This window comes from Mastigoproctus giganteus, chromosome 1 (genome assembly GCF_048544385.1).
Source record: "Mastigoproctus giganteus isolate SK-2022 chromosome 1, ASM4854438v1, whole genome shotgun sequence".
In the NCBI taxonomy this organism is placed as follows: Eukaryota; Metazoa; Arthropoda; class Arachnida; order Uropygi; family Thelyphonidae; genus Mastigoproctus; species Mastigoproctus giganteus.
Genome location: NC_143575.1, coordinates 190,788,726 through 190,815,724, shown reverse-complemented (window position 1 = coordinate 190,815,724; position 26,999 = coordinate 190,788,726). Strand labels below are relative to the sequence as shown.

General features: G+C 37.6%; 1 protein-coding gene across 2 annotated transcripts in view; it reads right to left on the bottom strand.

Annotated features, from left to right (window-relative positions):
• Positions 1–26,999, bottom strand: part of adp (WD and tetratricopeptide repeats 1) — a 273,490-nt gene that overhangs the window by 210,233 nt on the left and 36,258 nt on the right. For both annotated transcript variants that reach the window (XM_090383632.1, XM_090383640.1), the window contains exon 3: positions 22,397–22,480. In XM_090383632.1, coding sequence (XP_090239758.1) covers positions 22,397–22,480 — 84 coding nt within the window. The remainder of the gene's footprint in view (positions 1–22,396; positions 22,481–26,999) is intronic.

The following is a 26,999-nucleotide window of genomic DNA, read 5'->3' as shown; positions in this document are numbered from 1 at the left end:
TAAGAAAGTGAAAAAAGGCGGCAAAGAATAGGAGTAAGTTCAGGAGCACAGGTTTTGAGAACAAGTGGAGAAATACCATCAAGACCTGGAGCTTTCTTAGCACCAAGATTCATCAAAATCCTTCTGATATCCTTTTGACGGAAGACCACAGGAGGCATTGAATGGAGCGTGTTGGGTATGGTGGGAGGTGTTTTACCAAGATCATTAATACGTGAGCTGGAAGAAAAATGGGATGCTAGCAGGTCAGCTTTATCCTTGGCTGAAGTGGCAACAGAACCATCTGGTTTGGACAGAGGTGGAAGCAAAGATGGGCAAAAGTTGCGGCCAATAGCTTTGGCAAGAGACCAGAATGCTCGGCTACCATTAGGGCAAGAAGCAAGTTTTCTACTCTTAGCCTGTTCAAACTCTAGTTTGGACTGGTTAATAACTGCTTTGCAACTGTTGCGAGCTTTGGTGTAGGCAGAAAATGAAACTGAAGAATTAGAAACAAGCCAATTACGATATGCAACATTCTTCTCTTGGACAGCCTTAGCACATTTATTGGAAAACCAAGGTTTAGATAAAGGACGAGATTTTAAAGTGGAGTGTGGGATAAAGGATTCCATTCCTGCAAGAATAATTTCACTGACACGATCTGAGCAAACGTTGACATCAGAAGTTTTGAAACAGTAATCCAACCAAGGAAAAGAAGAAAAGAAGTCTCGCAGGTTATCCCATTTTGCATTCTTGTAATGCCAAACACACGTGGTTGGGAATAACCATGAGATAAAGGTTCCATTGGAGAAGAGACAATCACCAAGTTGTGATCTGAAGTGCCTAAAGGACCTCTCACTTCGACCGTGTACTTAGAAGGGTTGTTTGTGAGAAAAAGATCAAGCGTATTGGCTGTATGATTAGGATTGTCCAGTATTCTTGTAGGTAAATGAACAATCTGTGCTAGGTCATTAGTAATTGCAAAAGCCTCAGCATCTCGACCTGCTGGGTCGGTGTGACTAGAAAACGGAAGCCAGCTGGAGTTGTGAACATTAAAATCACCAAGGAAAATTACTTCACTGTTAGGAAAGTTGGACTGGAGAAAGTCAAGTTTCAAAGAGAGGAAGTCAAAGAGCTCCAAGTGATTAGTGGAGTTGGCAGAACGGTAGAGACAACAGATGAATTTGACACAATGAGGTAGAGAGATTTTAAGCCAGAGAAGATCAAAGAGAGGAGATTCCAAATTGCCAAGTCTCTGACAGGGAATATCAGAACGGACATATGCACAAGTACCACCTTTGAGGCGAAAGGAATCATACAGCGAATAATTTGGGCATCTGAGATGAGCAGTAGATGAATCAACCGATATCTGAGATTCTGTCAGAAAAAGTACATGGGGTTTGGCAGACTGCAAGTGGAAATGGACATCGTTGAGATTAGAATTGAGACCACGTATATTTGTGAAATGAATTAGGAAGTCCTTGGGAGGTTTAGATCTTTTCGCAGATAAGCTTGCTCTATTAGTTTGACAATTCATGGTGTATTCAATAGTAAGAAAAAGTAGGTGGGACATGCTGTATGAAGTAATGAAATTTTTGGATATGGCGTACATGTGGTAAGAATATACCCAGATCCTTGACATAACGTGGCCTTGACAATGCTCCCCGCATACACACTACTCGGACTCCCTCCAGTCACTATCTGGCAGAGTAGAGGCAGCAAGATTATACACTAGCTGATCCGGAAGCTTCCTAGAGAGTTACCAATAGGTTCAGTCCGGTGTACTAACTAGCGGCCGGCCTGCGAACACTGTTTTAGAGCTGTAGCCTCGAAATGTAAGGAATATTGGATCTCGCCACGACGTTCATCATAACCTCAAAAGTCATCAATCATACTGCATGATGGAAGAGATAGAGAAAGGTTGACCGGAACTTAGCTCTAGAGACTAAACATGGGTTCCACCATTTCAAGCCTCCAATAAGCAAAGTGGTGGTATTTCACCGGTTGATGAGAGTCATCTACCACCTAGTACTGCCTGGTAACATAGAGGGGCGGCGTTCCTCCATGTGGTGTGGGCGCCACACCTCGACCCCTGCTTACGTTGGTTCACACCTGGGTGGCCACCCACCATGTACTTGCGCATGGAGGTTACACCCAGGATTACTAACAGTCCCACCATCGTGAAGGTGCAAGCAGAGAATCTGGCTGTCACAGACCGTCCGGACTTCGCCGAAATTGGGTCCACTTGACTTGAGTGTCACCCGAATATCAGTTCCATCAGCGTTTTAGACTCCCAGATAGCAAGTACAGCTTGTCTGGCATATCTGAGAGAATGTCTGTGACAACCTCAAGAGCCAACTTGCTGGCTAAAGGAAAACGTTCTACAACCCAGTTTGTAATTCTTTCCCCTTAGTTTGCACTTAAGTGCTCTGGTTCTACTATCACTTAATATTATGAAAATAAAACCTTCAATCATTTTATTGCCCTCCCTAAGAGCCTTATAAACCTATAAGGTTTCTGTTCAAGCTTTATAGCCCAGCTATTCTAAGTCTCATCTCATATGAGTACCCATTTACCTATTTCATCAGGTGCATTTCCCTTTTTGGACCTTTTCAAAAAGCTCTGTGATTTTTTTTTTTTTTTAGATGCTGCCTCTACACTTGGACACAGTATTCCAAATGCCATAATTTACAATGGGTGGGTTACATAATACAGTGGAATGATGACCTTTCTATCTCTTCATCAAACAAGCAATTGTTTAATAAATCATCAACAGGACATCATGTCCCCTTTGCCTTTGTTCTTTCTCTGTTACATTGAAAAGTTTCAAAATACCCCTAACCCACATATATATAGGAGTGGAGTTGATCCAGATAACAACAGTCAAAGAAATGATAATAACAATGAAGAAAAGTTTAGTGAATATGAGTTGAACAGACAAATGGATGTTGGCTGGTTGCAGATATTTGGCCTTGTTTGAAATAAAGAGATGAAATTAGAGATTTCAATTAAAAATAGTGCCAACAGATATGTAAAAAAAATTCATGAAAGAAACTTAACATTTGTGAAACAGGGAGTAAAATAATTTTATGAGAAAGGGTAATTTATTAACCTAATTTCTATCTTTTGAACAATTAAGAATTTTTATGGAAGTCTTGTGGGGATGACCTCAATTAGGAACAATATTTCAGAATAGGACAGATTTCAGTTATTAATAGCTTAAAAGAAACTTAACACTAATAGCAAAATTGTTAACCTTCTATTTTTAACCCGGACGAAGCAATATGCACTTCAGTAACACAAATATATGTAATATTAATAGTAGGCCATACTACTTATATTTACAAATAACCTTTATTTTCAGAAAACTAATAGCATGCTGAAAACTTTAGCCTCTATGACAATCTCTAGTCTCCATGATGCTCTCCACCACTTTGTAACTGTCCTAATATTTTCTGCCATTCAGCCTTCAGAGTGGCAACCAGTTCAATTCTTGCACAGTCTCTCCTCTCACAACACCAGATGATTGTTTATTTTAGAGGTTCTGTAGAGGTCAGGGCTCTAAGCCAGCTAGTCCAACTTTTCAATACCCATGTCCTCAAACCAGTCAGTCACAATGCAAGCAGCATGATGTGGTGTATTGTCCTGCTGCTATAGGTATTGACCCTCCCCGAAGTGTTGCCACAACATAGGCAATGCATTATTGCCTAAGATGTCTAGACACACTTCAACACTCATGGTTTTTACCAAAACAACCAATGGTCACAGGCTAAAACCATGAAACACAGCCTCAGACTATCAACACTGCCGCCACCAGACTTTATTGTTGACACAATACAGTTCTGGCAAGTAGCTTTCTCTGGACATCTGCCACACCTAGGCACAACAGTCAGACAGGCAGACCATGTCCAGTGACTTGTTAACTCCACAGCACACCTTTCCATTGGTGTACAGTCCAAAAACGGCAGGCCTTACACTAAACTAGACAGCATCTGGCATTAGTGGGGTGATTAGTAGCTCATTGATGGCTGCATAACTGTGATAACCCTTTTCATACAATTAAGTCTGCACTGCAATGAAGTCTACCTGGGTGCCTCCGTAGCCAGGTGGGAAGGAGCAGCAGTGCGTAGCACACACGTCTTGATTAGACCGGGGTTCGAGCCCGTCACCACCAAATACGGAGGAGGCAGAAAGGTCAGGGAATGACCACCACATATCCCGGAGCAATATGGCCTTAGTTGCTAATGCTCCTAAAAACCAAATAACAAACAAACAAGTCTACCTGCATTCTGAGTGAACAATCCCTTGTAGGGCTCTGTCACATTCCTTCAGCTTCAGAGGTTTTCTGGGTTGTTTTGTGGCAGTTTCAACATGTCTGCTTCCACTTGTGGATCACATCACCAATTGTTGACTAAAGACCTTCAGTGCTGTTGAAATGTCGTATAGACTGACTGCTTATGAGGCACCCTATTATCATTCCATGCTGGAAGTCTGTTGACTGCACTGATTATTGCATCTTGTATTCACAACTGTACTAGTTGTGTTTGACATGTAGTGCAGGATGTGATTATCAATGGTGTGTTTTCCAGATATTAATGGTAGGACAATTTACGTATTTGAAGTTACTAAGTTTTTTGCATTCCAATGAAAAACAAACTGATGTCAGCATTTAAAGAACTTGGGGTGGAATAACCAAGTAGTTACAATTTTGTTTTATGCATATCAAGGTTTATTAAACTATAAAGTGGAATGAGAAAGAAACTCACTGATACACAAGAGGAAGAGAACGGCTGAAAGAACAAAATCTGAAAGTACCTAGCACTGGTTTTGAAGTAAGATGAGAAGTGGTAACCAATCAGAGGGAAAAATGGAAACTGGCAACCTCTCTGTAGGCCTTTATGCCAAACTCAATTTTGTGCTTTTGAAATACCTAAAGCAACTGTTGAAATTCTTCAAATTTTTCCAAAGATGAGAGATAGACTATTCCTTGTAGATTGACACTGATGGATTACATATTAGCAATCCTTAATAAATTTTGGTTTATACTCTGTACAAGCGCTATGGCAAAAGAAGATTACAACTTCACTCTGTTTTTCAGCTGGTGTATCAGTACAATAGTTGACAATTAATTGTTTTGGTTTTAGAGGTGCAAACGTTAGGTTTTATAGGTGCAAATGTTGAGGCTGTATTGTGCTTTTAAACAATAGCTCACAATGGGACAATGTCTTTATTGACAACACACAGGCCAGATCTCACAATATGCAAGTCTGTGTTCACATATATTAAACCCAGGAATACAGCCAGCTCAATTTAACTTTTTCAAGAATTAAGGATTGATTTAATTTCTCATAAGTGTTGCTATGCTAAATAAGGTTGGGTTTTTCTTTTCTTTTTCTTTAAGAAGTATTTAAAATCACTTATCAGATGTGGTTTGCTGATGTGAATAGATTTTATCCATTTAAATTACCAAATTGTTTATAATTGAGACATTATCATTAGCCATATATGGTGCAAGGAAGCCTGAGGCTTTTGCTGCACCAGCTAAAAAAAAATGTCTGAGTTACCCAGAGAGAGAGAGAAGTCAAAGGGAATCACCAAGAAAGAGAAGAATGATGATATCCAGCTCAGGACCCTGGGTGTGCCAAGCCCATACTCACCAGATGTATTGTAAACTTTTAAGGAAAATAGGCGTCTTGGGATAATTTTGAACTAAGATTAAAAATCTTATTATTATCATCATTAGAACAGCAGGTGAAACAATAAATCTGAAACTAAGCTGTTGGGAGAAAGGGAAGAGAAGGATCTGAGATCAGATTATTGAACTCGTGATTTAATCAACTCTAAAACAGTTTACACAGGCCAGCAAGTAGATAATCCACCAGAACTGAACCTATTAGAAACTCTCTACGAAGAATCCTAATCAGCTAGAATATGATCTCACTGCTTCTACTCTGCCAGTTGTGACTGGATGTTGTTGTTGTTATTTGGTTTTTAGGAGCATTAGCAACTAAGGCCATATTGCTCCGAGATATGCGGTGGTCATTCCTGACCTTTCCGCATCCTCCGTATTTGGTGGTGACGGGCTCGAACCCCGGTCTAATCAAGAAGCGTGTGCTATGCACTGCTGCTCCTTCCCACCTGGCTACGGAGGCGCCCATTTGTGACTGGAGGGAGTCCACATAGTGTGTATGCAGGGAACACAACTGAGGCCATGGAGCTGGGTATATTATTCCTATGTGTATGTCACATACAAAAAAATCTTTGATTTATATGTACCCTCCCTGCCTTAGCATTTATCTCATCTACATCTATGCATCATGAATAGTCAAACTAATAGTACAAACTTACCTGCAGAAAGATCTAAAACACCCAAAGACTTCCTAACTCATTTTACAAATATATGTGGTCTTGGTTTCAATCTCAATATCTATTTTCATCCACAATCTCATAAGTCTCACCTTTTTGGGAAGAATTTCAATTTTCAGTTATCTCACCCATCAATTATCTCATTTACCCTAATTATTATGAGTCCTCTCACTTTAAAGATGGTATTCTTTAAATATTCCTTATCACAGATTTCCTAATTCTAAACCTGGAATGATCCTTGTTTTATCTCTTTCAAGCTTAAAATCCCATTTTGTCATTCATATGTTGCCTCTATCAGTCTCCTAACTCTACAAATAAACTCTACTAAACTCAGAACTTTTTGACTTTCTTTGAAAGGCCAACTTTCTCAAATCTAACTTTTCTAACAGTGAAGTAATATTCCACGTTGACTTTAATGGTCATATCTCCAGATGGCTTCAATTTTCTAGTTGCACAGGCTCGGCTGGAGGAGTTTTGATTTTTGATATTATTAATGACATTACACAGCCACCCAACAATCCTAACAATATACTTTTTATCTTTTCTTCACTGTTCAGAGTATACAGCTAATGTCAGGTCTTCAAGGCAAATCAGATGACAGTCTGGTGATGGTCTGTTCTCTAATGGAGACTCACTACCAGGGCCATTCTCAACCTGGTGTCCTTTGACATTATAAGAAAGTGAAATAGGATGATTTGCATGATTTCTATTCCTCTTTTCCTTAGTTAGATTACTGTTTTAAATCTTTCAATCCTAACATTTGCTCAAATTGTGTCAGTGAAATTATTTTTGGAGGGACAAAATCCTTTATTTCTCATTCCATCCTAAAATCTTGTACTTTATCTAAACTCTGGTTTTCTAATAAATATGCCAAAGCTATTCAAGATATAAAAACATAACATGTCGAGCTGACTTCTATCCAAATCTCCAACTTCATTTTTGGCTTACATTTACAAAAAAAAACAAAAAAAAACCATATTACTCGCCCAAAGTTCAATTTTGAATAAGCTAAGCGTGAGAAACCTGCTTCTTGTCCAAATGGTATACGAGTCCCTGGTCAACGCTACTGTCCACATCTTCTGTCCTTCCATACTTCTAACTCTGCTACAACCCAGTGGTTCTATTACATCCTCATCCAAAGAACAGAGGGAGGTGGAATAACAGTTTTTAATTCAGAAGAACAATGGGGACATTGTTCTTCTAAAATATCTACAGAAAAGTTCTACACCAGAAGCTGAATATCTATGCAATAATTTTTAACAGAGGGATCAATGATTAAGTTAAGTGCCCCATTTTGGATAGAATCTATGCCTCAGGTGTGGAAATAATATTCCATGACAAGAGGGATATGAGATTTTTGAGAGTCAGTAGCTGGTTAGAAGAAAAGTAATGTTTAAAGTGCAAAACAAAACTAGTTAGCATTAGCATTAGTAGAGGCATATGATGCAAGAAAGCAAGCTTATGCAGCATCAGCCAAAAAAAAAAAAAAAAAAAATCCTTCCACTTCACCCCTCCATTCGTTCGAAATACCTGTCCAGCTGAGCCTTAAATTTATTTAGGCTATCAACTTCCACAACAAGGGATGGAAGTCAGTTTCCACCAACCAACTACCCACTGGCTAAGGGCAAATTTCCACACATCTATCCTACATGTCTTTCCTCAATTTGAATTTATGCCCTCTCAGGTGATTATTCTGAGCAAGAGGCAGTATCCATCAGCATTGAGCATGCTCAATCCATTCAAGGATTTGTACACCTCTATCAGATCACCTCGCCGGTGCCTAGTCTCCAGACACTGTAATTTGCAAAATTTAAGATTTTCTTCGTAAGAGCAACCCTTCATTCCATTCACTAACGTTGTTGCCCTTCTCTGTACTCGTTACAGGAGCTCTACATCCTTCTTGAAATGAGGCCTCCAGACCTGTATACAGTACTCAAGGTGCAGCTTGACCATTGCCTTATACAAGGTAATAATCACCTCCCTATCCTTGCTGGAAAAATTCCTGTATATCATTGATAAGACACCATGAGCTACTCTTGCAGCCCATCTGCACTGCTCAGAGAACTTCATATCTGCCTGCCAAATTACCCCCAGTTCCTTTTCATTCTCTACCACTGTCAGTGTAGTACCACAGAGTTGATACGTTGCTCTGGAGTTGCTGTTTCCCATATGTAGTACTTTACATTTGTCAATGTTAAACTTCATTTGGCACAACTCTCAGCCCTTCTGCTCAACCTTTCCAGATCCTGTTGCAGCAGCATAGCTGTTGTTATTGTTGTTATTTTAGTTTTTAGGAGCATTAGCAACTAAGGCCATATTGCTCCGAGATATGCGGTGGTCATTCCCTGACCTTTCCGCATCCTCCGTATTTGGTGGTGACGGGCTCGAACCCCGGTCTAATCAAGAAGCGTGTGCTATGCACTGCTGCTCCTTCCCACCTGGCTACAGAGGTGCCAGCAGCATAGCGTCAGTAGCTTCCTTAACAACCCTGCCAACCTTTGTATCGTCTGCAAACTTGGACATTAAGCTTGATATACCATCATCAATATTATTTATAAATACAGAAAACAACAATGGACCCAACACTGAACCCTGAGGGACTCCACTAATAACATTAGTCCACGATGAGCAGTCCATTAATTACCACTCTGTCTTCTGCCACTCAACCATCCCTTTATCCATAGCATCAATTTGCCACCAATGCCACACTGCTCCAATTTGTGCAGCAGTCTTCCATGTACAACAGTATCAAAAGCCTTTCTAAGATCCAAATATATAATATCAAAGTTATTCTCTGCATCCAATTCTTTTGTGACTACATCATAGTATCCAATCAAATTGGTCAGGCAAGACCTTCCCATAACAAAACCATGCTGTGTCTGAGCTATAACTGAATTCTTGTCAAGATGATCCTGCAGTGCTTCTTTAACCAGTGCTTCCATTAATTTTCCTGGAACAGAAGTTAAACTCACAGGTCTATAATTACTTGTGTCAGCCTTTGATCCTCCGTTGTGAATTGGGGTCACATTTGCACATCTCCAGTGTGTGGATACCTCCCCTGAGTCCAAAGAAGCTCTCATAATTATGGCTAACGGATTGCTTACTTCCTTTGCTGCCTCCTTTAATATAACTGGATAGATCCCATCCACCCCAGGTGCCATTCTTGTATTTATCTTCAACAATTTTTCCTCCACTTTACTCTCAATTATTACAAGATCATCTAGCTCACTGCCAGTGTTTACTTCATCTGTGGCATTCCCCTTCCTGAATAACTCTTCATGTGTGAATGTAGATGCAAAATATTCATTTAGTTTGTTAGCTACCTGAGCAGGATCATGAACAGTTGAACCATCGATATCAAGTGGACCAATCTGATTCATCCCCTTCATTCTAGAGTTTACATAAGAAAAGAACTCTTTGCTGTTTTTCTTTGCATCCCTTGCCAAAGATTTCTCGTAATCTGCCTTTGCCTGCCTAACCTCCTTTGTAACTTGGTTACAGATCAACTTATATCTATCATAGGCTTCTGTGTCACATGTTAATTTATATGTATCCCATGCATTTTTCTTCTCTGCCATATGTCTCATTAGTTGATCTGACATCCATTTAGGCCTGAACCTTGAACAATATTTTTTAGTTGGTATGTAAAGCCTAGTAGCTTCCAAGATGAGTTCTTTGAATGGTTCCCATTTTGAGTTTGCTGTTGGTAACATCATCATCAGTTAGTCCCACTGTATAGAATTTAAATACTGTCTCAGATCATCATAGCCGCCTTTACGAAAGCAATAACCCTTCCCTTTACCCCTGATGGTAGTTACCTCCTTGAGTAAATCCCACTTCAGCACACTGTGATCACTGCCACCTAGTGGTTCCTGTATCTGCAGATTCTTAATGCAAAAAGAATCACTACTGATAATCAAATCAAGAGTATTGCTCCCTCTTGTTGCCTCCTGAACATGCTGATTTAGAAAACAATCATCCAATAAATCCACAAAAGCCTTGCTAGTGTGTGAGTGACCAATCCACAAATTCCAGTTAATATCTAGGAAATTAAAATCCCCCATTATAAGACTGTGCTGGCCCACTCTATTTCCCTGTACAGTTTCTTATTATACTCATCAGAGTCATTAGGCCTATAGCACACTCCTACTCTCAATTTTGATCTCCCAATGCTTATGTCACATCAAACTGACTTGACACTGCACTGTCCAGCGATGTCGACTGGCTTCACTTCCTTGGATTTTATGTGTTTCTTAACTAATAGCATAACCCCTTCTCCCTTCCTATCCTGTCTATCCTTTCTGTAGACGTTGTACTCCCCAAATTCCAGTTCTGCATTACTTATATTTGTGTCACACCACATCTCTGATATCCCAACAATATCTGCCTTTGATGCTTTGAGCAATACCTCAAATTCATCAAATTTATTTACCAACTCCTAGCATTGGTGTACACGCAAGTATACATGCACCTGTTCTTCTTAGCTACCCTAACACAACCATGTGTTTACTTGTACACCAATGACTCCCAGCAGTCTCTGAAATATCCTGCATCTTATTTTCCAGGCTGCTGCTCATTCCAATAGAAACAGTGCAAGAATCACTTTCACTTCTGCCAGTGGCAACTGTTAATCTATGTAAAGCCTAGTAGCTTCCAAGATGAGTTCTTTGAATGCTTTTCATTTTGGCTGCTGCTGATTCCAATAGAAGCAGTGCAAGAATCACTTTCACCTCTGCCAGTGGCAACTGTTAATCTATTAGTCCTTGTATCCTCCCAATCTAGCAGTTTTCCAACCCACCTAACACTGCCTCGATAGCATTAGCAAACGTTCTTGCACCCTTTCTATTTAAGTGTATCCCATCCCTGTAGAAGCAGTCTCTCCTGTTAACAAGCACAGACCAGGCTGAAAAAAATTCTACCCCTTGAGCCTTGCACAATCTTTCCAGGGCCGAATTGATTGACAGGGCTCTCATCATTTTCTGATGCAGAGGATGTGAGTTTTTTTTTCTGATGCAGAGGATGTGATATCTGTGATGTGCTTATGCCAAGGGCAATTAGAGATTAAACCTTAAAAGAAATATATGATCATGCCTAGAAATGAGTTATCAAAAATGAACAATGCAGTTTTTTTTTTTTTTTTTGTGAGAAATAAAGGGCCACAGAGTTTTAGAACTGAAATTAACTGAACTGTTCTTCGACCTGCTTTAGAATTACCTGGAGGTCAGAATTTTATGAAATGACCGGTGGCTATCAGAGAAGTTGAAGCTGTTTCTGCATGGCAAGATTTCCTCACCATGGAATGTCCCATGCTATCAAGAGCAAAACTATGGAGAGGATTTCTAGTCAGTGAAATAAAGTCATTATACAAGAGGAAAAGACAGGATGAAGAAATGAATCCTGGAGAATACCTGGGGTACATTAGTTCAGAAGTTATCACAAGGTAAAGAGAGTCACTTCCCATCACCTGCAGTAAGTTGTTGGAGAGAAAACTGGCTTCCCAACTGCAAAAAAGCAGAAAGCAAACCATAAGATGGAACCTTGTTTAGAATATCTTTATGCCAAACACAATCAAAAGCCTTAGAAATGTCAGGAGCAACTGCTGGAGTTTCATTGAATTTGTCCAAAGACGAATAACAAAAATCAAGATATCATCAGTGGAGTGCCACTGATGGAATCCAAGTTACAATCATTGCTTATGTGAAAGATAGTGAAATAATTAGCAGTTGAATTTCTCCATTAGTCTGGAAAGAGGTGAGAAGTGGAACAGAGTGACAACTGAGAGGGGTGGGGATTTCTCACCCTTTTTAATGACTTGGCTGGATATGAAGTAATTTAAGCAGCAGAAAAAACACCAGTGAGTGCAGAAGAGTGGCCAGGGGGAGGAAGAGCACAAAACAATAGCAAGAAAAGTAGATTTTCATGAATGTTGTTTGTTATTTGGTTTTTAGGAGCATTAGCAACTAAGGCCATATTGCTCCGGGAATATGCGGTGGTCATTCTCTGACTTTTCCGCATCCTCCGTATTTGGTGGTGACAGGCTCGAAGCCCGCACTACTGCTCCTTCCCACCTGGCTACGGAGGCGCCTTTCATGAATGTATTTCCTAAAAATTACAATCCAAAGAAACCGAAGTCCAGTCTCAACAAGCACATTCCGACTTCTTAACCTTCATCCCATGCAGAATACTAAAGTTCTACAGCCTTTAATACCTTCTGTGTTTGGAATTTGGAATTACCAAAAAAAAGCATCATTGATATGATAAATAAATAAACATCAGATCTGTAAAGTTTGTTAGTTCTAAACCCTACACACCAACAATCTCTAACAGATTTCTTAGTGAGTAGGTAAGATCAAGTTTCCAACTATCATGAATTTGAAAACAAATTCCAAAGTGAATTTGAAAAATGTATTTTAAAAAAATGTATTCTAGTTAACTGGAAATCCTTTGGCAGTTTTAAATTACTTAGGTTATATTAAACTGTAATTTTTGATAATAAACATGGAGTTAAGTGTCTTTGATGATTGAAATGGAGTTAAGTCCAGCTTAACAGAAGTCCACGCCTTCCATATAAATTAAGTACTACTTCCATACAACAACAAAAAACATAAAAGGAATCACACAATTTTGTTAATTCTCTGTCAGAACACCATTATTTTCAAACACTTATACAGAGCAGCTACCTGTTAACAGTTCAATTTTTTATATGCAGCAATAATATGGGTATCTTAAAAATAAAATAATATATTCCTAAAAGCAGCTCCTATTAAAAAAAATTTTTTTTTTAATTGTAACCTGAGTGAGTCATGTTGAATGATTTTCATATCAAAACCTTTAGGAGATTATATAACATGGCCAAGTATGAATAATTCCTAATCCTCTTTAGGTCAATATTACTATAAGCACTGTAAAAGAAAATGCAGGAACATTATGCAGGAACCAGTAACTAACTTAAGGATACAAAAATTTTAATGATTTGAATGTTTCAAGAATTATAATACAATTCTCAGTGACAAAATGATTAACCAGAGTTAAAGGGATTTTTGGTAAGTGATGCCATTAGTTCTTCAAGGAACCATGTGACTGATGTTGCTAGGAAAACATACTATTTTACCTGTCCAGCATGGAGTTAAGTATATCAAACTTAGTGGAAGGATGTTGGTAATAAAAAAAAAAAAAAAAAAAACTACCACAGCTGTAATTAAAAATAACTTATTAATTTTATTTTCTCCTGATCAATAATACTATATACAGTGAAAAAATAAAATATCACAATTATAGTACTCTATATGTCAGCATACAAGTCAACTTACTATGTAAAAATAGAAGTCAACTTACTATGTAAGTTGACTTCTATTTTTAGCATTGAAAATTGTGCTTTATCATATATTCAACATAACTACTCTCCAAAAAGTATCCAGACCGTACTAGTTTCACTTCAGTAACATGTTTCATTTCAATAACACGTACTCACTTCAATAACATGTCACTCCACCTTTGGCTGTTATGACACACTTTGCCCTCATGGGGTACACTTTCCACCAGTGAATGATCGACTACAGTAGATATGGTCATGCATTCTTCCAGCAGAACAGTGAACCAATTCAGATGCCCTCAATCAACATTCCAGCTCATCCAAAAAGCATTCCACAGGGTGCAAACTGAGAACCTGTGCCAACCATTTGATTTTTGTACATTCTTGTTTAAAACAGCACTATGGCATGATGCATTATCCTGTTAAAACAAACAAGGGTCGGTACCAAAGAACTGCCACACTGCAGGTGGCATGGAATTGCTTAAAATGTTAAGGTAAGCAACAGCGTTCATGGTTCCCCATTTCTGGTACACGTCACATGGCATACCATGAGAAACAGCTGCAAGCCACAACCTTACCTCCTCTGAACTTCATTGTTGGCACAATGCATGCCAACAACATACATTCTCCAGGAATTCAGGAGGACAAGGGTAATATAGATACGCATTTATCTGATGATATTGGTCAAAGTAACGCTTTCATATACCTCAAAAGTTCTTGTTTGTTACCACAACAGATCATATTAGCAAGATGTTCTGAGGGCAGAAACATTTCAAATGAGCAGGTAGCTAATGTCAGGAAAGCAAGCTAAAATAACTTCAAGGGGTGAGTCCGGATAGTTAACTATACAAGAACACTAGATCTTAATTGTTTGTACAGTAATGTCAGAAGTGTCGTCAATAAAATGAGTGAATTCGAACTGTTGGTAAGACAAACATGGTACCACATGGAAATAGGGAATGATGAGTTTCAGTATGGTATGTACAATGTATTTAGGAAGGATAGGGCAGATAGAAGGGCTGATGGGGTCATGCTTCTTATCAAAAGCAGCCTGAGTGTGATGAAAGCTTTCCTGGATTCAGACATTTAACATGCTAGTATAGAATCTGTATGGTGTGCGATAGTTGGAAGCAAAGGTATGTAGTGTATAGCGTTAACTGTAATGCAGCTTGGAGGTTTCCCCTCCCAACTCTGCTTCAGACAATTTGATGAATACCAGCCTCTTAGGCTAAAGGCCTGTGTTTTAACACAAAAACCTCTAGTTTACTGTCCAGCACCAAGAGGAGGCAGGATGGGCAGTAGGAAGTATAAAAGCACTGGCAGAGCAAACCCTGTAGTAGCCAAAGCTACAGACAGGGAGAGCCCAATAACAAAATAAAAGTGAAGATGGAAGATAATAGTAGGATGACAGGAAGTAGGAGAGAGGAAAGTGGAAGGACAGAGAAGGGGCATCAGTCAAGGTGCCTGCCTGAGTGAATGAGATTCAGAAGAGGACCACCCCAGGTCAGGATGCTCATCCCGCTCTGGGATGGGAGCTGACAGATGCCACTAGGTGAAGGGGAAATGAGAGATCAACCAACCCAGATGGTACGAATGAAAGAATAGGGAGAGGATCCCTATATAGAAGTGTCTACATTGGTGTTATAATAAGAGTGAGAGTAAGCTACAGGCCAGGCAATTGTGAAGATTATGATGTGAGCCTCTACATGCAAATGGCATGGCAAATAAGCATGAATGTCTTATTATGGGTGATTTTAATTTGCTTGTAATTGATTGGAGCAAATGGGAAGGAAATTCAACATCAGGAAAAAAATTTTTAAATCAACTAGATGATTGTTTATTTGTATCAACATGTCAGGGAAAGTACTAAGGGAAAAGAATATTCTAGACCTGATCATTAACCATGAAACAGATGACATAATAGGGCACACAGTACAGGAACCAACAGCAAGAAATGATCACAGAGTTCTATGGTGGATGAAGAGAGAGAGAGAGAGAGAGAGAGAGAGAGAGAGAGAGAGAGAGAGAGAGAGAGAGAGAGAGAGAGAGAGAGAGAGAGAGATAGCAGTATTAAAGGCAAAGGAATGGGTTATAATTTCAGGAAAGGCAATTATGACAGCTTAAGGTGCTACATAGACTCTATTAACTGGGTAGATGTCTCACAGAGAGCAAATACAATTGAATAATGCTATACCTTTAAAACATTAATCACAGAAGACTTGAATACATAAATACCATTAAAAAAATACTCCATGAGGAGGATTCCAAGTTAATGAAGTTGCCAGATTATTTGAGCAGAAAAAGATGGCATGGAAAAGTTACAGAGCAATAAAAAGTAGTCAGTCAGTCCTCATACAGCACGATAGGCGTGTTCCTAGAAACCCTCGTGCAATGCAAAATCGTGCAATATAAACAACAGGCCCTATAGGAAAAATAGGGTTAGGTGCCAACCACCCAAGATTGAACACACATTTGTAACCAAAACATTATCAAACACAATAAATAATCATAATAAAATACTTACGTATTTTATTACGACTATTACGTAATAAAATATTGCTAATGCTTTTGCTTCTATTGTAAGCAAACTTGTTTTTTCTTTGGTTTTCTATCCAAACAGATGACAGCCGTTCCATCTCTTCCAATTCTTTTTCTTAATCTAATGGATTTATCACATGGTCTTTCATTTCACTTAAAGCATTTCACAATTTCATATTTTTTCTCTATCGACAGAGGCGGACTGGCCATAAGCCTTACTGGGGAAACCCCGGTGGGCCAGAGGCCGGGGGTGATTTTGGCCATAAACCATAGTATGAGGCCACTATAAATTTTCCCAGGTAAGAATTTTTGACCCAGTCCACCTCCGTTTATCGATATTGCTTTTCTTTTTCTCTCTGAATCTGCAGTGTCTTCACCAGAACGCTTCCTTTTCACACCTTTTAAGTATTTTACTCATTTTTAGGGAATAAAGCACAATTACAAAACGAGGAGGCACGCTTGATACATATAAACAAGGCTGCATGTGTGTAGCAACTGAATAAACAACACTGTAAAGGCAGAGATACGCTACAGTATTAACACCTCACATTTCTAGGGGTTACTACCATAAAACAAAAACAATTTACAGTTGCGTTTCTGCTAGTGGAATCTGTTATAAACTGGTAATAAACTCAATCTAATTGCATTTGTGATTATATCGATAGCTGGAATTGTGTTGGTTTTTACGTTATTATGGTGAAATGTGTCTCCCCTTCACTGATACAAAAAACGAATACATTTTCAGAATCTTCTCTTCATACCTATTGTGTTGCGTTCGGTTGGGGTGATTCTGCATTCGACTGCCATTTCTTGTAAACACAAAGGCGAATCGTGGATAAGCGAATTCGGTTCGTGTTATATAAGATATCGTTCCCTTTTTTATAAATCGTGTATGATCGAATTCGTGTAGTGTAAACACGTGTTATACGAGGACTGACTGTACTGAAGCCTATAACAGCTATAAATTGAATTGATCTGTCATAGTGCTACAGAAAACTTTAGGCCAGCAGATTATGAAAAATCACTGGCAAAGAAAGCAAAGAGTGGGGATAAGGAATTCTTCACATATATAAATGCAAAGAGAAAGATAAATCAAATAGGATCTTTATGTAATGGAGGTGGGATAGTATTAGATACCCCAGCTTATGTTGCATATGAACTCAACAGTTACCTTGCGTCGATATTTACAGAAGAAAAACCCTTTATATCATGAGAAATTATGGCAGTGAAGTTTAAAGATATGTAATTAATGATACTGAAATTTCACATGATTATTTAATGAAACACTTTCACCTACATGCAAGCAATGCTCCTGGGGTTGATGGCATATACCCTATAATTTTAAGGGAAGCTGCAAGTGAGTGCATTAAACCATTAAGGCTAATTATGAGAGCATCACTGGACTCAGGAGAGATTCCGTTGGATTGGAAAAGTGCCAATGTTTCGCAAATAATTATTTGGTTTTTTTTTTAGGAGCATCAGCAACTAAAGCCATATTGCTCTGGGGATATGCGGTGGTCATTCCCTGACCTTTCCACATCTTCTGTATTTGGTAGGCACGGGATCGAACCCCGGTCTAATCAAGAAACGTGTGCTACACACTGCTGCTCCTGCCCATCTGGCTATGGAGGCACCTGCAAATACATAAAGATGGTTCTAAAAGTGTAGTGGAACTTACCGACCGGTCAGTCTAACTTCAGTAGTAAGGAAAATTATTGAGGCAATGATCAAGGGTGGAATACAGGATCATTTAGATAGATATGGAATTATGAATGATACACATCATAGTTTTGTAAATGGAAAATCACACTTAACAAATCTAGTTAGCTATTTTGACAGGATCACGCTCGTGAGCTGGATTCAGGAAATAATTTTGACATTGTTTATTTAGAGATTTTAGCATATTTGACTTAGTCCCACATGAGCGGTTACTTTATAAGCTGGAACAGGCTGGAATCACAGAGAAAATCCTGAGACAGACAGCAGGGCAGGAGGCAGAGGATTACAGAATTCAGAGGCAAATATACTTCAGGGATGATCAGAAAACTGGCAGCTATGCTTTAATTCAGTGGAAGAAAGGTCTTGAGAGTTATGATACAGTCAGACATGAAGTTCTCCAAGCATTGTACACAGGCTGCAAGCAAGACCCATGGAGTCCTATCGATGATTTATCAAACATTTGCTAATAGAGATAAGGATATCATTATCCCATTATATAAGGCTAATGTTAGACCACACTTGGAATCTAAAGAAAGACATCCAGTTTCTTGAAAGGGTTCCAAGAAGGGTACCCTGCCTGGTGAGATCAGCAAAAGGGCATCCGTATGAGGAAAGATTTCAAATATGTAGGTTGCACAGCTTGGAAACTAGGCACCTTGGGGGAGACTTGATTGAGGTGTTTAAGGCTCTGAGAGGCATAAGTAAAATGAATGAGGGCAAAATTTTCACAGTTATGATTCTAGAACTAGGGGCCATAAATTCAAATTATGGGAGGGGGGGAGATGTTTAGACTGGATTGTAGAAACTTTTATTTTAGCCAGCGAGTTATAAATTACTGGAATAAGTTACTTACATGAGTGGTTGAGACTGACAGTTCGGGAAATTCAAAGGTCAGCTGGATGGTTACCTATGGGAGGAGGGAAATGCATAGGTTGTCTATTTTATTTTCTTCTTTTATTTTTAATTATTTATTTTATTATTATTATTTTACCCTTTAATTTTTTTTTTTTATGGCTGTTGCAGCATAACCCTTAAGCGTCCTTGCACCATATGGCATTAATAATACTAATTCTCCACACCCAACCATCTGATCTGAGGAGTGATCACCGAGACTGTGGAGCTCCGCATGTAGTATACTCATAGACTTCAAACCCCACTGATGCCTTAAACTCCCAGTTGCTGTTTTGCAAGAATTTCTGAGAAGATTGTACTACCCTTACAAGCACCTTCGTAGCCAGGTGGGAAGGAGCAGCAGTGTGTAGCACACGCTTCTTGATTAGACCGGGGTTCGAGCCCGTCACCACCAAATACGGAGGATGCGGAAAGGTCAGGGAATGAACACCGCATATTCCCGGAGCAATATGGCCTTAGTTGCTAATGCTCCTAAAAACCAAACAACAACAACAACAACAACAACAACAACTACCCTTACAAGTACACACTAGTTACATGGAACTTCAGTTTCTGTTGTCTTCCTATGCTTTGCTAGGTGGTAGTGGTGTCACCATGCTTTCATTTCAAGATAAAATCATCAAAAATCACTTTGGATGGTGTAAGATGTTAGCAATTGCATGAATTGACAAGCCAGCAATATGACGTCCAACAATAGCACCTTCAGAAAATCGATCAGCTCAGCTCTATGTGCCATGACAAGAATAAATAACATCCATAGCTCATGCGCCTTCCTTGTATACCAGTCTGAGTCACTTGTTCATCAGGGAAGGTCTACTGGTCAATAAAACAGTGACTGTATACTTTTTTTTGGAGGATAATTCATAGGTGGATCTTCTCTCCTTTTTTTTTTTATAGTAATCTTCTGCATCTCACATAGTGGTGCATTACAACAAAATCTGCATTAAGAATCACTGTTTATTTTTTAATTCAATTACAGGTGACCCCCGCTTAACGCTGATCATTCGTTCCGGAAAAACAGAGCGCTAAGTGAATCCGCGCTAAGCGAGCGCCGCTTTCCCATAAGGTAACATATGTATTTGTGAGCTGCGGTCGGTGCCATAGGATATTTCCTAATCAATAATAAACGGTAATGAAAAGATGCACAAATGTCGGTCAAAATATTTAATATTCAAATATTTGCACATATAAAATATTCTGCATTACATACGTATAATTATGTGGTAACTACTTGCGTATCAAAAGTAAACTTAAAATTCCAATTAAAATCATGAATTTAATTGATTTAATTTAATGGATGAATTTAATCATGAAAAATGTGTGGATTTTGAGTTGAACTTTGGCCCTCTTCCAAATAAACTAAAAGGGGTATTAATTTTAAATCCCCCGCAGCGTTACCACCCAACAATAACGTCAACTGATCCTTCGCCGCTTTGAAACTTGGCATGTTTTTTCTTCTTTCAATATGAAACTTCTTTTAGGCATTCGTTTCCACAAAAGTCCTGCTTCAGCTATGTTAAAAACTTGTTGAGAAGTATAACACATAATATACCTCTTCAATAATTTTAACAAGTTCTTTTTTGAAAGTTTCGGCTCCTTGATCTGCACTCCCTGGATTCTAAATCTATTCTACCAGCCCTTACCAGTTTTAAATGGTTCCACATTTTTTTTTTTTTTTTTTTTTTAGGCGAGTTTTCTTCAGATCATCATATTGGCTAATCTCTCTCTCTCTCTCTCTCTCTCTCTCTCTCTCTCTCTCTCTCTCTCTCTCTCTCTTTTTTGTTAATATTTAATTTAACTGAATTCTGCATTGGACATTATCTTCAATAAAATTAAAGTCTTTCCATTTCAATCCTAATAGCCGGCCTAGTCCTAGTTGCTTGCAGTGGAACAGCTACCTTTCCCGCTGCAAAAATTAATTCTTTATTTTTTTATAATTGTTCTTACAGTTAAAGTTGCAAGTCCTAAATTATGGCACACATCCACTTGTCGTTGACCGGAATCGATTCGCTTCAAAACGTCTAATTTTCAAATTCAGTATTTTTTCTTACATTTATAGTCTTCGTACTGTGCTCAGACGTTGTTGATTTTTCATTCTTTTTTCATTCTTCGAAAATGTAACTGCGTTGGTTGCATTAATTATGATACAATGTTCGAGTAAACTGTCCGTTTCGCACGTTGTCTAATACGGTACTGAGTGATGACTAGACTTCGGATAAATGCATATAACGCAAATATTACAAGCAATATACTTCGTCATTTTTTAAAATGTTGATCTAGGAACTACGTAACAAGCCACTGTACTGAAATTAAATTAGCGTGCGAGAAAATTTCACTGAGCGTGGGAAAATTTCTCAAGTCGGCGTGGGAAACGTTTTAATGCTGTTTTGCTCTTCATTTTCAAGCTATCGACTCCATCAAATGAAACGATTTCGTTAAATATGTCAAAAATGTAATCTGTAAAAGAGCGTTATAGTGATCTGTGACAGCGTTATAGTCAGACACGGGTTATAATATAATAACAGCGTTATAGCGAATCAGCGTATAGCGAACCGCGTTATAACGGGGGCCTGCTGTATTAGTATTGGCAAATGATGCAAGAAAGCAAGCTTATAAAGCATAAGCAAAAAAACCCTCAAACATCATCTGTGCATCTCCTTCAATAGTTTATCTAGTCCAACTTCAAATTACCCTCAAATGGAAGTTTTTCCAAGTATCAACCATCTACCGGCTGAAGGCAAACATCTACACATTTGTTCTGCAACCATTCTTCCACAATTTGAATTTATACCCCATCATGTGAGTAGTTTGAACAAAGAGGAAGAATGGCATATAGGGCTGGAAGCATCATGTTAACAAGTATGTGAATCCCTTGGAACAGTGCAGAGAAGAGCAACCAGATTAGTAAAGGACACAAAAGCATAAGCAGAGAAGAGCAACCAGATTGGTAAAGGACACAAAAGCATAGGTACTCTTATCATAAAAGACTTCCCTTCTGAATATTGCAGCATCTGGAAATTAGACACCTGTGATGAGACTTCAAAGTATTTAATGGTTTAAGTGAGTAAATAAAATGTTCATGGCATCCTTTCTCTTTCTCAGATAATATATGTAATAGAAAATAAACTGAAAAAAAGATGGCAATAGGACAGATGCACAGAAAATTGCTTTGAGCCAAAGAGCCGGGTTGATGGAACAAACTTCCACCTACTGTTGTTGAAGTGGATAGAATAAAGTTAAAGACACATTAGATACATTACTAACTGAGAGTGAAGAGTTAAGTTTTGGGGAGTTTTTTTTTTTGTTGATAATTTTGTTTTTGGACTGGAAATGATATTATAGCAAGATAGTTCCATTTAAATCCCACATACATGCCTAGACTGACTGCATCAATAATTATTCCTCTTAAAGTCTTTTGTTATCATTCTGATTAACTGCAGTCATTTCAACATCAACGCATTATGCAGTCCAAATTTTCCAGCTGCGAGAAGAAATATTAAAAATTTCACAAGACAGATGCAAATTTTTGTTGAATTATTATATGGAGAGTTTAAGCATGAGTAAAATATTCCTAACCTGTAATTCAGCTTCCAGTCCCAAACGAGCAATAAGACCATCAGTAACATGTAGCTTTCTTTGGAAATGAAGCCTGAATTTATCCTATAAAAGAGCAAGATATTAAAGAATTATTACTGAAAATTCTCTCTATATGCAGAAACAATGAATATAATGCAACTATCAAAGAATAAGAATTAAATTTAAAAATATAAATAATAATATATTAAACTCTGAAAATAATATATGCCAGTGCTCACAAAGTTTATCACATAAGTTGGCGAGTTACTGAAATATAATGTAATAAATTAATATATTCAATTTTATTTATATTTAATATTAAATATAAATAATAAATTAAATTTAAGTACATAACATACTTTAATTATAATTCAAAGATCAACCATGATTAATCAATTTTTTTTTTTTCCTTCTGGCCAGGATTTTGTATTTCTGAAAACTTATCTACTTTAACAGGGGTAACTAATCAGTGTGCTTTGCATTCCACTTCAGGAAAAAAAATATATACATAATGCTTCCTTACTATTACAAAATATGAATAAAGAGGAAATCAATATAATGTATGATTTTTTTTTTTTTAGTAGCATGCATGCATAAAATTAAAGAAATTTACAAGAACACAAAACTAAAATAATTACAAAACTACCACTTAAAAAGATTAAGTGGTAGGTTTTTTTTTTTTTTGCTGATGCTATATAAGTTTGCTTCCTTGCAGTGTTTAGTGTTTAAGGATTAGTAGTGGCAAACAATGCAAGAAAACAAGCTTATACAGCATCAGCCAAAAAAAAAAAAAAAAAAAAACAACCTTCCCAAATCACTTATCTGTCCCCTCTAATAATTCATCTGGTTCTTCCTTGAATTTATTCATTCAAACTACCCATTTCTAAAATATGAGTTGGAAATTATTTCCAAAAATTAACAACCTACTGGCTGAAGGCAAATTTCCCAAATAATGTACCCTGTAACCATACTTTCTCAATATGAATTTATGCTGCCTCATAAGTGTGATCACAGCAAGAGGAAGGATTCCATCAGCATTGTCTCCAAACACTACAGTTTGTAGAACTAGCCTATCCTGGTAATTTGTTCCCCTTGCTAATCTCACTGCTCATCTCTGCACCTCATTTCAATGGAGCCACATCCTTCTTAAAATGCAGCTTCAATACCAATATATGGTACTCAAAGTGTAGCCTAACCGTTACCTTATACAACCAGAGAATCATCTTTTTATTCCTGCTGGCAAAATCCCGTATGTCATCGACAAACTCTATGATCTGTCTTGGAAGCCTGTCTGCACTCTCAGAGAACTTCACATCTGACTGTACAATTATACTCAGGTCTTTTTCATTCTCCACTACCAATAAGTGTGATACACATAGTTAGTACATTAATCTGGAATTACTGCTACCCATATGCAGTAACTTGCATTTGTCAATGTTAAATTTCAACTGCCACTTCTCAGTCCACCTGCCTAATTTTTCTAGATCTTGCGGTAACATACCCTGATTGCTGTTACTAACCACCAAACAAACCTTTGTATCATCTAAACTTAGGCATTAAGTCTGATATATACAGGTAGTTCTCGACTTTACGAGTTAATTCGTTCCTAGAGCATGCTCGTAAAGCGGGAATTTATTTCCCATAGACAAGGTTAAAAATAGGGGTTACATTCTCAACAATGAAATTAGTTAGCTAATTAGTTTTATGTTTAAACAATGATTGATTTATCAAAAGAAATGAAAACATAGCCTGTAAAATCAAGCAAATTATAATAATAGAGAAATCATTTACGACTTACAAATGTTAAAGAATGTTTATTCTTCATCATCATCGACTAAATGCACACTCGTTGATCACTCATTATTGGCTCGGCACTCGTTGGTTTGTTGCACAAGGAGGAGTCTTCTTCAGAAATGCTTCAAGAGGTGTTTGTTTCCAAGATAATCATCTCTTTTACAATTGCATGCATAAGCATTTTTTAATGGCACACACAAATTGCAACGATTCGCGTGGAGTAACAAGTTTATGAAGCTTTAAAAAAAAGGAATGAAGAGAAGATTCTGAAAATTGATTTATGTTTTTTATACGATTGATGATTTTAGTAAAGGGGAAACACATTTCACCATAATAACATAAAAACCACACAATTCCAGCTATCGGTATTTTCACAAATGCAAGAAGATCAAGTTTACTACCCGTTTATAATTGCTTGCAGTAACAGAAAAGCCCATAGAATAATCCTCCGGAAAATGCAAATTGTTTTTATTGTTTTATGGTCATGACCTCCAGAAACGTGCTTTAGAAAAATATCACAAAAGCTTTTAAAATTGATTCTTATAACGGAACATATGATAACGATGAAAGTGTAGTGCATTTTAATGATTTGAAAAATGGTAACTAATACAATTTACAAACCACGCTCATGACCTTTTATGTGGCCTTAAGATCATGTTCGTGACCTTAAAAATGGCATTTTAGAGAGATAAATAACTTAGTTATACAGCGAAAATTTCAACTTCCGAGATCTTTAAACGAATTACCAAAAAACAATGTGTTATTGGGTTCACATTATGATATTTTAGCGATACAATGGTGTCTCTGGAACTGATTAATATCGTAAAGCGGGGTACACTGTATTGTATAGCTATGCACGTGGTTTGGAATGCGGTATTTATGAATGTTTAACATTAATTTTTTGCAATTAATGTTCATATTTTCGATTTTGTTGATACTTGATACTTGGGGAAAAAATTCTAAACCCGGGAACTCGTAAAGCGAGAACTTCCTGTATATGTCTTCATCAATATCATTAATAAATATAGAAAACAACAAAGGGGGCAATACTGAACCCTGGGTGACTCACAAATAACATTAGGTACATTAATCTTTTATGTGCAACAGTAACACGGATTTTCTGAAATCTAAGTTTATGATGTTAAAATTATTTTTTGCATCCCATTCCTCAGTTTACCACACAATAGCAACCAATTAATTTGGTCTAACAAGGTCACCCTTAATAAATTAATGCTGTGACTAAATTACAACATTCCTGTCTAGATGGTTCTGCACTACTTCTTTAATCAGTGACTCCATTATTTTCCCTGGAACAGAAATCTAGCTAACAGTTCGAGAATTAATCATGCCACCCTTTGAGTCCTCGTTGTGAACTGGGGATAAGTTAACACATCTCCAGTCCATATCAACCTCCCCTGAATCCATGATTACTCTCATAATTATGGCTAAAGGATGTTTGCTCATCTCCTCTGCTGCCTTCCTTGAACCAAAGTTTGTCACACAGGGTCAAGAAGACTCCCAGACTATACTTCTTTTTTTTTTTTTTTTTATTTCTCCACTGAAATTTTCCAAAATCTTATCACATGATAAGGAAAAATTGATGAATTAAGTTAAATCTAATTATATGAACATGTTGATTGGCACCTGTTATATACAATTATTAATAGGAAACCACTTTACTGACACACATTTTCCTCCAATCGGTAATGCTCTCTTGCATTATCATGTTGAAGTACCATCTGGAATCAAACTGTTGATAAGTGTGCTTCAAGTTTCATGCAGTGGGCATTCCTGTCACTGATAGGCTGTTGTCCAAATGCTTGCATTCATTGAAGCACGCATGTTTATTGATTACTATTTCACTCACCAATAGGCTAATGGGTATTTTAATTTCAAAAATTAATTAAAACTGTTTTCAATATAAAAAAAAGTGGATTTTTCAGTTTTGTTCAGAAAATATTGAAAATTAGGCAGCATTAAAGGAAAAAAAAGTGAATAATTTTAAATTATTTTTTTATGATTCAAATGTAGATGCACAGGGTCAAAGTCATTCTGTGTACTTAGAAGAATAATCCTCATGAATGCATGCAGTTTAATATAACTTTTCAGTTTCAATTTCTCTTCACTTTCCTCTCAATTATCACAAAATCACCTGCTAGAATTTGATAAACTTCTGGCATCCATAGCCCTAAAAAAATTTCTCATTTCTGAATTTAGGCACAAAATACCTGTTCAGCAGGATCAACAGTTAAACCACTCGTATCTAGTGGATCCACGTGAATGAACCCTTCTTTCTAGTTTTTACTTAAATAAAAATGTCTTTGGTACATTCTTTGTCAGAACCTTCTTGCAATTTTCTTTAGCTTGACTAACCCCTTTGCAATTTCATTGCAGACTACTTTATATCTGTTGTAGGCTTCCATATCACCCGATAATTTTATGTGCATCCCATGCATTTTTCTTCTCTGCTATGAGTTTATTACCTCATCTGACATCCGTTTAGGTCTAAGCCTTGAACAATATTTCATGGTTGGTATAAAAAGCTTAGTAGCTTCTATGATTACTTCCCTGAATGCTTTCCATTTTTAGGGTTTTCTGTTGGTAACATCAGTTGATCCCACTGCATAAATGCAAAAATTACCTTTACAAAGCAAAAGCCATTCACCCCAAACAGTAGTTATATCTTCAGGTAGATCCCACATCAGTACAGTATGATCACTGCCATCTAGTAAATCTTTTATCTACAGATTCTCAATCATTATTCTTTTTTCACATGTCCAATGTTAAGAGGACACCAGCACTTTTTGTT